Source organism: Oncorhynchus clarkii, chromosome 19 (assembly GCF_045791955.1).
Source record: "Oncorhynchus clarkii lewisi isolate Uvic-CL-2024 chromosome 19, UVic_Ocla_1.0, whole genome shotgun sequence".
Lineage (NCBI taxonomy): Eukaryota > Metazoa > Chordata > Actinopteri > Salmoniformes > Salmonidae > Oncorhynchus > Oncorhynchus clarkii.
In genome coordinates this window covers 3,949,209-3,961,548 of record NC_092165.1, presented here as the reverse complement: position 1 = coordinate 3,961,548, position 12,340 = coordinate 3,949,209, and the positions used below count along the sequence as shown (strand labels likewise).

Here is a 12,340-nt window from a genome sequence, read left to right as displayed (position 1 = left end):
AAAATAATTGATTCCTCCACTCCTTGCACATTGACTCACAGAGTCGACTCCCAAAATAATTGATTCCTCCACTCCTTGCACATTGACTCACAGTGTCGACTCCCATTTCTGACGGGGGGCAAGATTCGATTCAGCTAAGAATTGACTGCTAAGATTCAGTGTTGTTGGAACGGAGTCGACTGATTAGTTGGCGTACTTCTGAGAACACAAGACACAAGCATATTTCGTAGCGAGGGACGGAGAGGGGGAGGGGAGGGGAGGGGAGGGGGGGGGGGGACAATATAGGCAGGTCAGTCACCAGACAGACAGTCAGAACCGTGCACTAGGTCTATCTATCAGTATAGGCAGGTCAGCCACCAGACAGACAGAACCGTGCACTAGGTCTATCTATCAGTATAGACAGGTCAGCCACCAGACAGACCGTCAGAACCGTGCACTAGGTCTATCTATCAGTATAGGCAGGTCAGTCACCAGACAGACAGTCAGAACCGTGCACTAGGTCTATCTATCAGTATAGGCAGGTCAGACACCAGACAGACAGAACCGTGCACTAGGTCTATCTATCAGTATAGGCAGGTCAGTCACCAGACAGACAGAACCGTGCACTAGGTCTATCTATCAGTATAGACAGGTCAGACACCAGACAGACAGAACCGTGCACTAGGTCTATCTATCAGTATAGGCAGGTCAGTCACCAGACAGACAGACAGACAGAACCGTGCACTAGGTCTATCTATCAGTATAGGCAGGTCAGTCACCAGACAGACAGACAGAACCGTGCACTAGGTCTATCTATCAGTATAGTCAGGTCAGACACCAGACAGACAGACAGAACCGTGCACTAGGTCTATCTATCAGTATAGACAGGTCAGTCACCAGACAGACAGACAGAACCGTGCACTAGGTCTATCTATCAGTATAGACAGGTCAGCCACCAGACAGACCGTCAGAACCGTGCACTAGGTCTATCTATCAGTATAGGCAGGTCAGTCACCAGACAGACAGTCAGAACCGTGCACTAGGTCTATCTATCAGTATAGGCAGGTCAGACACCAGACAGACAGAACCGTGCACTAGGTCTATCTATCAGTATAGGCAGGTCAGTCACCAGACAGACAGAACCGTGCACTAGGTCTATCTATCAGTATAGACAGGTCAGACACCAGACAGACAGAACCATGCACTAGGTCTATCTATCAGTATAGGCAGGTCAGTCACCAGACAGACAGACAGACAGAACCGTGCACTAGGTCTATCTATCAGTATAGGCAGGTCAGTCACCAGACAGACAGACAGAACCGTGCACTAGGTCTATCTATCAGTATAGTCAGGTCAGACACCAGACAGACAGACAGAACCGTGCACTAGGTCTATCTATCAGTATAGACAGGTCAGTCACCAGACAGACAGACAGAACCGTGCACTAGGTCTATCTATCAGTATAGACAGGTCAGTCACCAGACAGACAGACAGAACCGTGCACTAGGTCTATCTATCAGTATAGGCAGGTCAGCAACCAGACAGACAGTCAGAACCGTGCACTAGGTCTATCTATCAGTATAGGCAGGTCAGACACCAGACAGTCAGAACCGTGCACTAGGTCTATCTATCAGTATAGGCAGGTCAGACACCAGACAGTCAGAACCGTGCACTAGGTCTATCTATCAATATAGACAGGTCAGTCACCAGACAGTCAGAACCGTGCACTAGGTCTATCTATCAGTATAGGCAGGTCAGACACCAGACAGTCAGAACCGTGCACTAGGTCTATCTATCAGTATAGGCCGGTCAGACACCAGACAGACAGAACCGTGCACTAGGTCTATCTATCAGTATAGGCAGGTCAGTCACCAGACAGACAGACAGAACCGTGCACTAGGTCTATCTATCAGTATAGTCAGGTCAGTCACCAGACAGAACCATGCACTAGGTCTATCTATCAGTATAGGCAGGTCAGTCACCAGACAGACAGACAGAACCGTGCACTAGGTCTATCTATCAGTATAGACAGGTCAGACACCAGACAGACAGAACCGTGCACTAGGTCTATCTATCAGTATAGGCAGGTCAGTCACCAGACAGACAGACAGAACCGTGCACTAGGTCTATCTATCAGTATAGATCACAAGCTGTATTTCACAACAGAATGCGGTATCTCGCAATTCCTTGTCTTGCAATGTCTCAACTTCATTAAAACAGAGGCTATGATATTCTATAGACAGAGTAAAGAGAAGAGGGAGGAGCGGGCCAGCCAGGGAGAGAGAGAGAGAGAGGAGCGGGCCAGCCAGGGAGAGAGAGAGAGGGAGGAGAGGGCCAGCCAGGGAGAGAGAGAGAGAGAGGAGCGGGCCAGCCAGGGAGAGAGAGAGAGAGAGGAGCGGGCCAGCCAGGGAGAGAGAGAGAGAGGGGGGAGCGGGCCAGCCAGGGAGAGAGAGAGAGAGAGAGGAGCGGGCCAGCCAGGGAGAGAGAGAGAGAGAGAGGAGCGGGCCAGCCAGGGAGAGAGAGAGAGAGAGAGGAGCGGGCCAGCCAGGGAGAGAGAGAGAGAGAGAGGAGCGGGCCAGCCAGGGAGAGAGAGAGAGAGAGAGGAGCGGGCCAGCCAGGGAGAGAGAGAGAGAGAGAGAGAGAGAGAGAGAGAGAGAGAGAGAGAGAGAGAGAGAAAGAGGAGCGGGCCAGCCAGGGAGAGAGAGAGAGAGAGGAGCGGGCCAGCCAGGGAAAGAGGGAGAGAGAGGAGCGGGCCAGCCAGGGAGAGAGAGGAGCGGGCCAGCCAGGGAGAGAGAGAGAGAGAGGAGCGGGCCAGCCAGGGAGAGAGAGAGAGAGGAGCGGACCAGCCAGGGAGAGAGAGAGAGAGGAGCGGACCAGCCGGGGAGAGAGAGAGAGAGAGAGGAGCGGACCAGCCGGGGAGAGAGAGAGAGAGAGAGGAGCGGGCCAGCCAGGGAGAGAGAGAGAGAGAGAGGAGCGGGCCAGCCGGGGAGAGAGAGAGAGAGAGAGAGAGAGAGAGGAGCGGGCCAGCCGGGGAGAGAGAGAGGAGCGGGCCAGCCGGGGAGAGAGAGAGGAGCGGGCCAGCCGGGGAGAGAGAGAGAGGAGCGGGCCAGCCAAGGAGAGAGAGAGGAGCGGGCCAGCAGAAAGAGCCATGCTCACATGTCTTGGTAATCACACACACACCTTCTATTCCCTAAAGTTTGCCTCTTTTTACGTCAAATGACAACGTTCCCCAACCAGCGTCTAGTTAGGTTAAAACACGGAAAAGAACATGTGTAAATGTTAACGATGCCAATGTTGTTTAAACGTCACACACAAACACACAAACATGCATGCACGCCCGCACACACATTGTAAACAAATTCCGCTGTAACTGCAAGCTGCCTGGATAGACTTCCTGCTTAGAGAGGAATACAGGTCTGATCAGTCTACTAGAGACAGACAGACAGACAGACAGACAGACAGACAGACAGACAGACAGACAGACAGACAGACAGACAGACAGGCAGGGAAAGGGAGAAAAGAGAGAGTGGGGACGGAGGGAGGGAAGGAGAGAGAGTGGGGAGGGAGGGAGGGAGGGAAGGAGAGAGAGAGAGGGAAGGAGAGAGAGAGAGGGAAGGAGAGAGAGAGGAGAGAGACAGAGAGAGGGGGAAGGAGAGAGAGAGGAGAGAGACAGAGGGAAGGAGAGAGAGAGGAGAGCGAGAGGGAAGGTGACAGAATAGAGACAGAAAGAGAAAGCGGAGGATGGGAGAGAATCTGTTTAGTCTGACGGGTTCACTTCCTATCAGAGACCCAACTCATCTACATACAGCCACACACACACCTTCTGAAACCATATCACACACTGTCACACACAGCCCTTCTGAACCGTGTCACACACACTGTCTCACACACTGTCTCACACACACACTGTCACACACACACACTGTCACACACACACACCTTCTGAACCATGTCACACACACACTGTCACACACACACTGTCACACACACACTGTCACACACACACACCTTCTGAAACCATGTCACACACACACTGTCACACACACTGTCACACACACAGTCACACACACACTGTCACACACTGTCACACACTGTCACACACTGTCACACACACTGTCACACACTGTCACAACATGTTTTCTCCCCGTTAGCATTCTCAATAACATTTAACATTAAACTGTGTAATAAAACCAGTAACTTGTGAGGCAACATTTCATTAGCATGTTGCTACGTAACACTGTGGTCGTCACTAAGCAACGATCTGAGAGCTTTACTAACTACTGTACACAACAGGAATAGTGACTTTTTCTTAATCCCACGTATGTAATGACTCCATTATGGGATGGCAGGTAGCCTAGTGGTTAGAGGAGGCAGGTAGCCTGGTGGTTAGAGGAGGCAGGTAGTCTAGTGGTTAGAGGAGGCAGGTAGCCTGGTGGTTAGAGGAGGCAGGTAGCCTAGTGGTTAGAGGAGGCAGGTAGCCTAGTGGTTAGAGGAGGCTGGTAGCCTGGTGGTTAGAGGAGGCAGGTAGCCTAGTGGTTAGAGAAGGCAGGTAGCCTAGTGGTTAGAGGAGGCAGGTAGCCTGGTGGTTAGAGGAGGCAGGTAGCCTGGTGGTTAGAGGAGGCAGGTAGCCTGGTGGTTAGAGGAGGCAGGTAGCCTGGTGGTTAGAGGAGGCAGGTAGCCTGGTGGTTAGAGGAGGCAGGTAGCTTGGTGGTTAGAGGAGGCTGGTAGCCTGGTGGTTAGAGGAGGCAGGTAGCCTAGTGGTTAGAGGAGGCAGGTAGCCTAGTGGTTAGAGGAGGCAGGTAGCCTAGTGGTTAGAGAAGGCAGGTAGCCTAGTGGTTAGAGGAGGCAGGTAGCCTAGTGGTTAGAGGAGGCAGGTAGCCTAGTGGTTAGAGGAGGCAGGTAGCCTAGTGGTTAGAGGAGGCAGGTAGCCTGGTGGTTAGAGGAGGCAGGTAGCCTGGTGGTTAGAGGAGGCAGGTAGCCTAGTGGTTAGAGGAGGCAGGTAGCCTGGTGGTTAGAGGAGGCAGGTAGCCTGGTGGTTAGAGGAGGCAGGTAGCCTGGTGGTTAGAGGAGGCAGGTAGCCTGGTGGTTAGAGGAGGCAGGTAGCCTGGTGGTTAGAGGAGGCAGGTAGCCTGGTGGTTAGAGGAGGCAGGTAGCCTGGTGGTTAGAGGAGGCAGGTAGCCTGGTGGTTAGAGGAGGCAGGTAGCCTAGTGGTTAGAGGAGGCAGGTAGCCTGGTGAGCCTTGCAGTCTTAGACTGGCTAACACTTGTTCTCAATGTGTGTGTGTGAGTGTGTACAGTAGGGTGTTTCCTGTGAATGACGTCTGTAAAACACACTGCTTTGTGACGGCTCCCTTCATGTGGTTCCCTTCCTACAGTTATTAGACCCACAAAATTGGCTATGACTTGGGAACTGTGACGCATGTGTTGCGTATGTAGCGTTAGCGGCTACCGCTAGCTCCAACCACATCTGTTGTGTATTTAGCATTAGCGGCTACCACTAGCTCCAACCACATCTGTTGCGTGTGTAGCGTTAGCGGCTACCGCTAGCGCCAACCACATGCGATGCGTATGTAGCATTAGCAGCTAGGCTATGCAGCTAGGTTAGCGTCTAGGCTGACTAGGCCTAAATGGGCATATTTTAACATTGTGTGAACATTGGTTGAACAAGGTTGGCTCTGCCAGCTGGCTTATTAAATGTTTTAGAGTCTATTTGTAAAATTACCCATCTGGCATGCTGTTATTATACTGTACTTTGTTTAAATGGCCTGACTGTGTCCCAAATGACTCTAGTCCCTATGTAGTGCATTACTTTTGACCAGGCCCGATAGGAGGGGAATAGTGGGGTGCAGTCGTGGTTTTTCCGATCCAGATACAGGCCTAATAATGTATTTATTTTAAATGCAAGAAAAAAATATTTTGAGATGTGAAGTGTTTTCCAACATCACTCAGCTGTGCAGACACACCGACATCTCCAAGTACTACCTCTCCCCCTCAAAGCACTACCCCTCCCTCTCCTCCAAGCACAACCCCTCCCCCTCCTCCAAGCACTACCCAGACCCCTCTCCAAGCACGACCCAGACCCCTCTCCCCCTCCAAGCACTACCCAGACACCTCTCCAAGCACTACCCAGACCCCTCTCCCCCTCCAAGCACTACCCCTCCCCCTCCTCCAAGCACTATCCAGACCCCTCTCCAAGCATTACCCAGACACCTCTCCCCCTCCAAGCACTGACCCAGACCCCTCTACCCCTCCAAGCACTGACCCAGACCCCTCTCCAAGCACTACCCAGACACCTCTCCAAGCACTACCCAGACCCCTCTCCCCCTCCAAGCACTACCCAGACCCCTCTCCAAGCACTACCCAGACCCCTCTCCAAGCACTACCCAGACCCCTCTCCAAGCACTACCCAGACCCCTCTCCCCCTCCAAGCACTACCCAGACCCCTCTCCAAGCACTACCCAGACCCCTCTCCAGGCACTACCCCTCCCCCTCCTCCAAGCTCTGACACAGGCCCCTCTCCAAGCACTACCCCTCCCCCTCCTCCAAGCACTATGCGCGCATGTGTAGACTGCGTTCCTCCTCCAAGCACTATGCGCGTTCCATGTAGTCATGGCTCTATGTAGGACTGTGGAATAGAGTTCCATGTAGTCATGGCTCTATGTAGTACTGTGGAATAGAGTTCCATGTAGTCATGGCTCTATGTAGGACTGTGGAATAGAGTTCCATGTAGTCATGACTCTATGTAGTACTGTGGAATAGAGTTCCATGTAGTCATGGCTCTATGTAGGACTGTGGAATAGAGTTCCATGTAGTCATGGCTCTATGTAGGACTGTGCACCTCCTATAGTCTGTTCTGGACTTGGGGACTGGGAAGAGACCTCTGGTGGCATGTCTTGTGGGGGTATGGGTGTCTGAGCTGTGTGCTAGTCGTTTAAACAGACGACTCAATGCATTCAACATGTCAACACATGTTTGCTTACAAAAACAAGCAGTGATGAAGTCAATCTCTCTTCCACTGTGAGCCAGGAGATTGACATGAATGTCATTAATGTTAGTTCTCCGTGTACTTTTTTTCCGAGCCAGCCGCGCTGCCCTGTTCTGAGCCAGCCGTGCTGCCCTGCTCTGAGCCAGCCGTGCTGCCCTGCTCTGAGCCAGCCGCGCTGCCCTGCTCTGAGCCAGCCGCGCTGCCCTGTTCCGAGCCAGCCGCGCTGCCCTGTTCCGAGCCAGCCGCGCTGCCCTGTTCCGAGCCAGCCGCGCTGCCCTGTTCCGAGCCAGCCGCGCTGCCCTGTTCTGAGCCTGTGCTGTAGTTCAGATGAGACAAAACCAGGGCCTGTAGGACCTGCCTTGTTGATAAAGCTGTGAAGGCAGAGCAGGGCTTTAATTTACAAACAGTGGCAATATTACCCAACATCCCCCAGTATGGCAAAAGGTCAGTATGACAATCTGGATAAAGGCCCCAAGCCTAGCACCATATGGGAAATAACCCATCACCTCAAAGCTGAGAACATCTCAACAGCCCTGAAACCACTTCCCCTTGACGGTGTGGGTTGTTATTGTTGAAACTGTCACGGCCCACCCGACGGACGAGGGCCACACCCCTGACACCTTGTGAGAGAACCAATGTGGTCGACTGACTCGCCAGCGTCCTAAAAATGGCACCCTATCCCCTTTATAGAGCAGGGTCCCTGGTCTAAAGTAGTGCACTATATAGGGAATATTTTTTTTACATTGTCGGCAATGGGTGTGGCTGAAATAGCTGAATCTACTCATTTGAAGGGGTGTCTATATATATATATATATATAGACAGAGAGAGAGAGAGAGAGAGAGAATGTAAGTAATAATGAACTTGCCATGTCAAAAAGTGAATTCATGACTCCTTTCTATACAAACAAATGACAATTTGTTTCTTGTGAAAGCCTAACATTTATTTGTTTTATTTTACTAGGCAAGTCAGTTAAGAACAAATTCTTATTTTCAATGACGGCCTAGGAACGGTGGGTTAACTGCCTGTTCAGGGGCAGAACGACAGGTTTGTACCTTGTCAGCTCGGGGATTCGAACTTGCAACCTTCCGGTTACTAGTCCAACGCTCTAACCACTAGGCTACCCTGCCACCTCTACACTCTAACCACTAGGCTACCCTGCCGCCTCTACACTCTAACCACTAGGCTACCCTGCCGCCTCTACACTCTAACCACTAGGCTACCCTGCCACCTCTACACTCTAACCACTAGGCTACCCTGCCACCTCTACACTCTAACCACTAGGCTACCCTGCCACCTCTACACTCTAACCACTAGGCTACCCTGCCACCTCTACACTCTAACCACTAGGCTACCCTGCCGCCTCTACACTCTAACCACTAGGCTACCCTGCCGCCTCTACACTCTAACCACTAGGCTACCCTGCCACCTCTACACTCTAACCACTAGGCTACCCTGCCACCTATACACTCTAACCACTAGGCTACCCTGCCGCCCCAACATTGTAAGATTGTATTTAATAACTTAGCTTGTCATGTTGGCTAGAGAACATGCGTTCAAAAATCAGGCCCACCTGACCCAGAATATGATTTATAAAATGGGTCTGTTTTGTTTTTGTATTGAGTAAACAACAGTAATTGTGTGATGGCGGAGATGCAGGGTTGTGTTCCTAATGAAACGACGACCAGGGTGCCAACTCTAGTTTCTGAACGGCACAGCTAGGAGAGCTCCAAAAAATGACCTTATAGTTGAACATAAAAGTGCATTGAAATTGCTTAGGGACTGTGCACACTATGGGGCCACTTGGAGACACCAGTTAGTCCTCTCACTGAAACCCACAGTCTGGAGAGGTGTGGGGCCACTTGGAGACACCAGTTAGTCCTCTCACTGAAACCCACAGTCTGGAGAGGTGTGTTAAGCCACTTGGAGACACCAGTTAGTCCTCTCACTCACGTGGATGTTGATTACGGCAGCCCTCCTCTCTGATTGGTCGGGGTTAAATGTGGAAGACACATGTCAGTTGTACCACTGACTAGGAATCCCCCCTTTTCCCATTGTTTTGTTTTTATGTTGCACCTACCCCCCCCATTTTCCAGGAATATTATTAGGTTACTGAATGTACCCAGAGTACTTTCATATTTCGTTATCAACAAATGCACCAAATGTACAGTAAATGCACATTAAATCAACAGTGTGACGTTTGAATTCAGTCTTGTATCAGGTGAACTGTTGGTGTACTAAACTTTGCTCTAATAAATGTTCCTATAATCTCTAAAGCGTTCCCTTTCTACTGCTACCATGTGTATGCGTTTTCATATTTCTTCTGTTAATTAAAAACATTTCAATTTAGCTCTATCCACATTAGGCCAATTCACAGGAGCGTAAAAGGAGGCTACATTACAATAGACCTGTGTTTTTGCAGGGCCTGTGTGTGAACGCAACAAGATCTTACCGTTCGACCTATTTGACTTCAGATGCTGACGTTGATTGTGGATTGTGTACTGACGTTGACTAGGTAAATGTAACGGATGTGAAACGGCTAGCTTAGTTAGCGGTGGTTCGCGCTAAAATAGCGTTTCAATCGGTGACGTCACTTGCTCTGAGACCTTGAAGTAGTGGTTCCCCTTTCTCTGCAAGGGCCACGGGTTTTGTGGAGCGACGGGTTAACGATGCAACTGTTGTTGATGTGTGCAGAGGGTCCCTGGTTTGCGCCCGGGTATGGGCGAGGGGACGGTCTAAAGTTATACTGTTACATAAACATAGCGCGAATGTTCAGTATTCCGGCATGCAGAGCGTAAACTTAATATAATTCAGTGTATTTTGATAAACATACATCCCAGGAAGCTACACACACACACACACACACACACACACACGTTCATTGGTCAAATCAAAGATGATTAGTCTTGTACCACATTCTGACGTCAGCTGTCCAAATGTTGTGTTACATTGTTGCACTTCTGTCTATGAACATCTGCCGTTGACAATTATCAAACCATGCCGCACACGTGATAAGAAACCATATTTATTAAATGTAACACATCTCTCCCCCCCAACAGAAGATACAATGTAGCTTTAGTTCCTTCTCCCCTCACCGCTGTCCTGACAACAAAGTAACGACATCCTCTCTGTCCATCTTATAACCATATCCTCTACAACCAGGGGATATTCAACTCTTACCCGACGAGAGCGTTTCCCAACGTCCGTGCACGTTGTTGTTGCTCTAACGCTACTACAGCTGATTCAAAGTATCAAAGCTGGATGGTTAGTTAACTATTTGAATCCGCTGTGTAATGTTAGGGCACAAAAAAAAAACGTGAACCGACTTCGGATAACCCGGGGTCTGCTGGTTCTGTTCTACCTGATCATTAATTTCACCCACCTGGTGGCCCAGGTCTAAAATCAGTCCCTAATTAGAGGGGAACATAATAAATAGAATGTGTTTTAACGCATTGAAACTGGTTTCAAGTTACAGAGTTGTATTTAGCCGGGGTCCACTGGGATAAACACACATATCTTATTTTCTCTCTTCAATCAAATCTGACGACAAAAAAAGACAGCCAGACAGAACGGCATCCCATCGACCACTTGTGTTATTAGTCCGATATGTTTCGCCGTAGTCCTCAGGCCTGCGGCTTGAGTTGTGCCCCTTCCCCACGTCAACGGCACACACACGGGGGTACACTGTGTGCGGGTTGGCCGCGTCCGCTTTACCCAGGCCCGAGAAAGACCCAGAGCTCCCCGGTCTCCGTCTAGGGGAAACACACACGGAGCGGGTCCCCTTCTCTTTGGCAGGGTGGCAATGCAGTGGCTTTAATATATCTGCGTCAAATAATGTGACACACATTTGAACCGCCAAGCGGGCATAAGATCCAGCGAAAGCCAAATGTTAAATATCGCTAACGTATCAAGTCGATACGCCTGTTCTATCAGGCGATGGAATTGGAAACAGGCTGCTACAGGATATTTCAACACCGTGTAGCCTATACTACCAACACGATCCGCTGGTGCTACGATCCTACGGTCATATCAACCTATCCAATGATATGTTGCTACTACTACTACAGTAGCCTACCGCCATAATCAACATTTTCCGTTCAGATAAGTCATTAGAAACACGAATCCCAATATCAAACAGTGATATAGTCTAATCGATCATCGTTTATTATCGACGCTGCGAAACTCAACCCGATCGTTGTATCGATCAGGCCTGGATATTTGCTGTATATTATGTGACTAGAGTTACAATGATTAACAAGTAGGTAGGCTACAATTTAACACAAAGCTATATGTTCCCCCTTATAGTGAGCCAGTCAATACGATGGGAAAACCACTGCGTAGGGAGAGAAATAGATCTAGAGAGAGAAGAGAGATCTGTGTAGAACACAATCCAAGCGATAGCCCCCCCCCCCCCCAAAAAAACAGCCTTGCTTTGTTATGATTATACCCCCTTTCTCCCTCTCGACATGTCCCCCCCCCACCCCCCAACCCCCCAGTACGTTAACCATGTCATGTCGTCGTTTCAGTACTATGTCTATGTCTTACCTTCTCTCGCCTTCAGAAGTACCGTGTTGGCGACTATATTCTCTATCTCCATGGTAATGGTCAGTAAGTGTAAGATCCGTCTCCCATACAGACTAGGCAATACATTTCACTTCAACTGAAAAAGATGAAGGTAGCGGCACCGATGATGATGATGATGGTGAATTCTGCAGCTGGCGCATAGCCTTCGCTTGCTCTCCAAGTTCGGCGGGTTACCAGGTGTTGGGCTTTTGCAATCGTGGTTGGCTACTAGTTCGCCGACTCCATCGTTTGATGTCAGCACAACAACAACAAAAACTCTTCACCTTTTAGGCTAAACAACGGCGGCTACTATTGTAGTTAAAGCTATAACGCTTGTTAGCATTCAAAGCCTCTCCTGCCTTCATTAATTTTCCTTCCTGCTCGGCTCTCAGCTTCGTTCGTTCCCTCCCCTCCCCAGAGGCGTCATGCACATAGGGGGCACAGGGGCACTTGCCCCCTCATATTTGTCTTGTATTTTTTTATTTATTAAGTATGTATTTTGTTGTTTCTCTGTAATACTACTAGCCACCTACATATGTAGGATTTTAATTTGAGCCAGTTTGCTACAGCAGGAAAATAATCCTGCAGCAATAGGAAATGTGGATTATAATTCATAAAAACTGTTTGTGGGGATTGATACATTTTTCGTAATGGAAGTGACAAACTTCAGAAGGTTTTTTAAACCTTAAATACATTACAAGGTTAACCTTTATTGCTTTGAGGGAAAAGTCCTCCTGCAACAAGGTGATCTAATTAAGATCCTACATCTGTAGGCAATTGTATGAAGTTGGCTTTAGCTAGCACAGATCAGTTCCC

General features: G+C 49.6%; 1 protein-coding gene across 3 annotated transcripts in view; it reads right to left on the bottom strand.

Moving 5' to 3' along the window:
• LOC139374597 (G protein-coupled receptor kinase 4) overlaps positions 1 to 11,907 on the bottom strand; it is a 67,781-nt gene extending 55,874 nt beyond the window's left edge. For 2 of the 3 annotated variants that reach the window (XM_071115617.1, XM_071115619.1), the window contains exon 1: positions 11,507 to 11,907. In XM_071115617.1, coding sequence (XP_070971718.1) covers positions 11,507 to 11,558 — 52 coding nt within the window. In that variant the 5' untranslated portion in view covers positions 11,559 to 11,907. The remainder of the gene's footprint in view (positions 1 to 11,506) is intronic. The other variant, XM_071115618.1, reaches the window with a different exon arrangement.
• Positions 11,908 to 12,340: the final 433 nt, after the last annotated feature.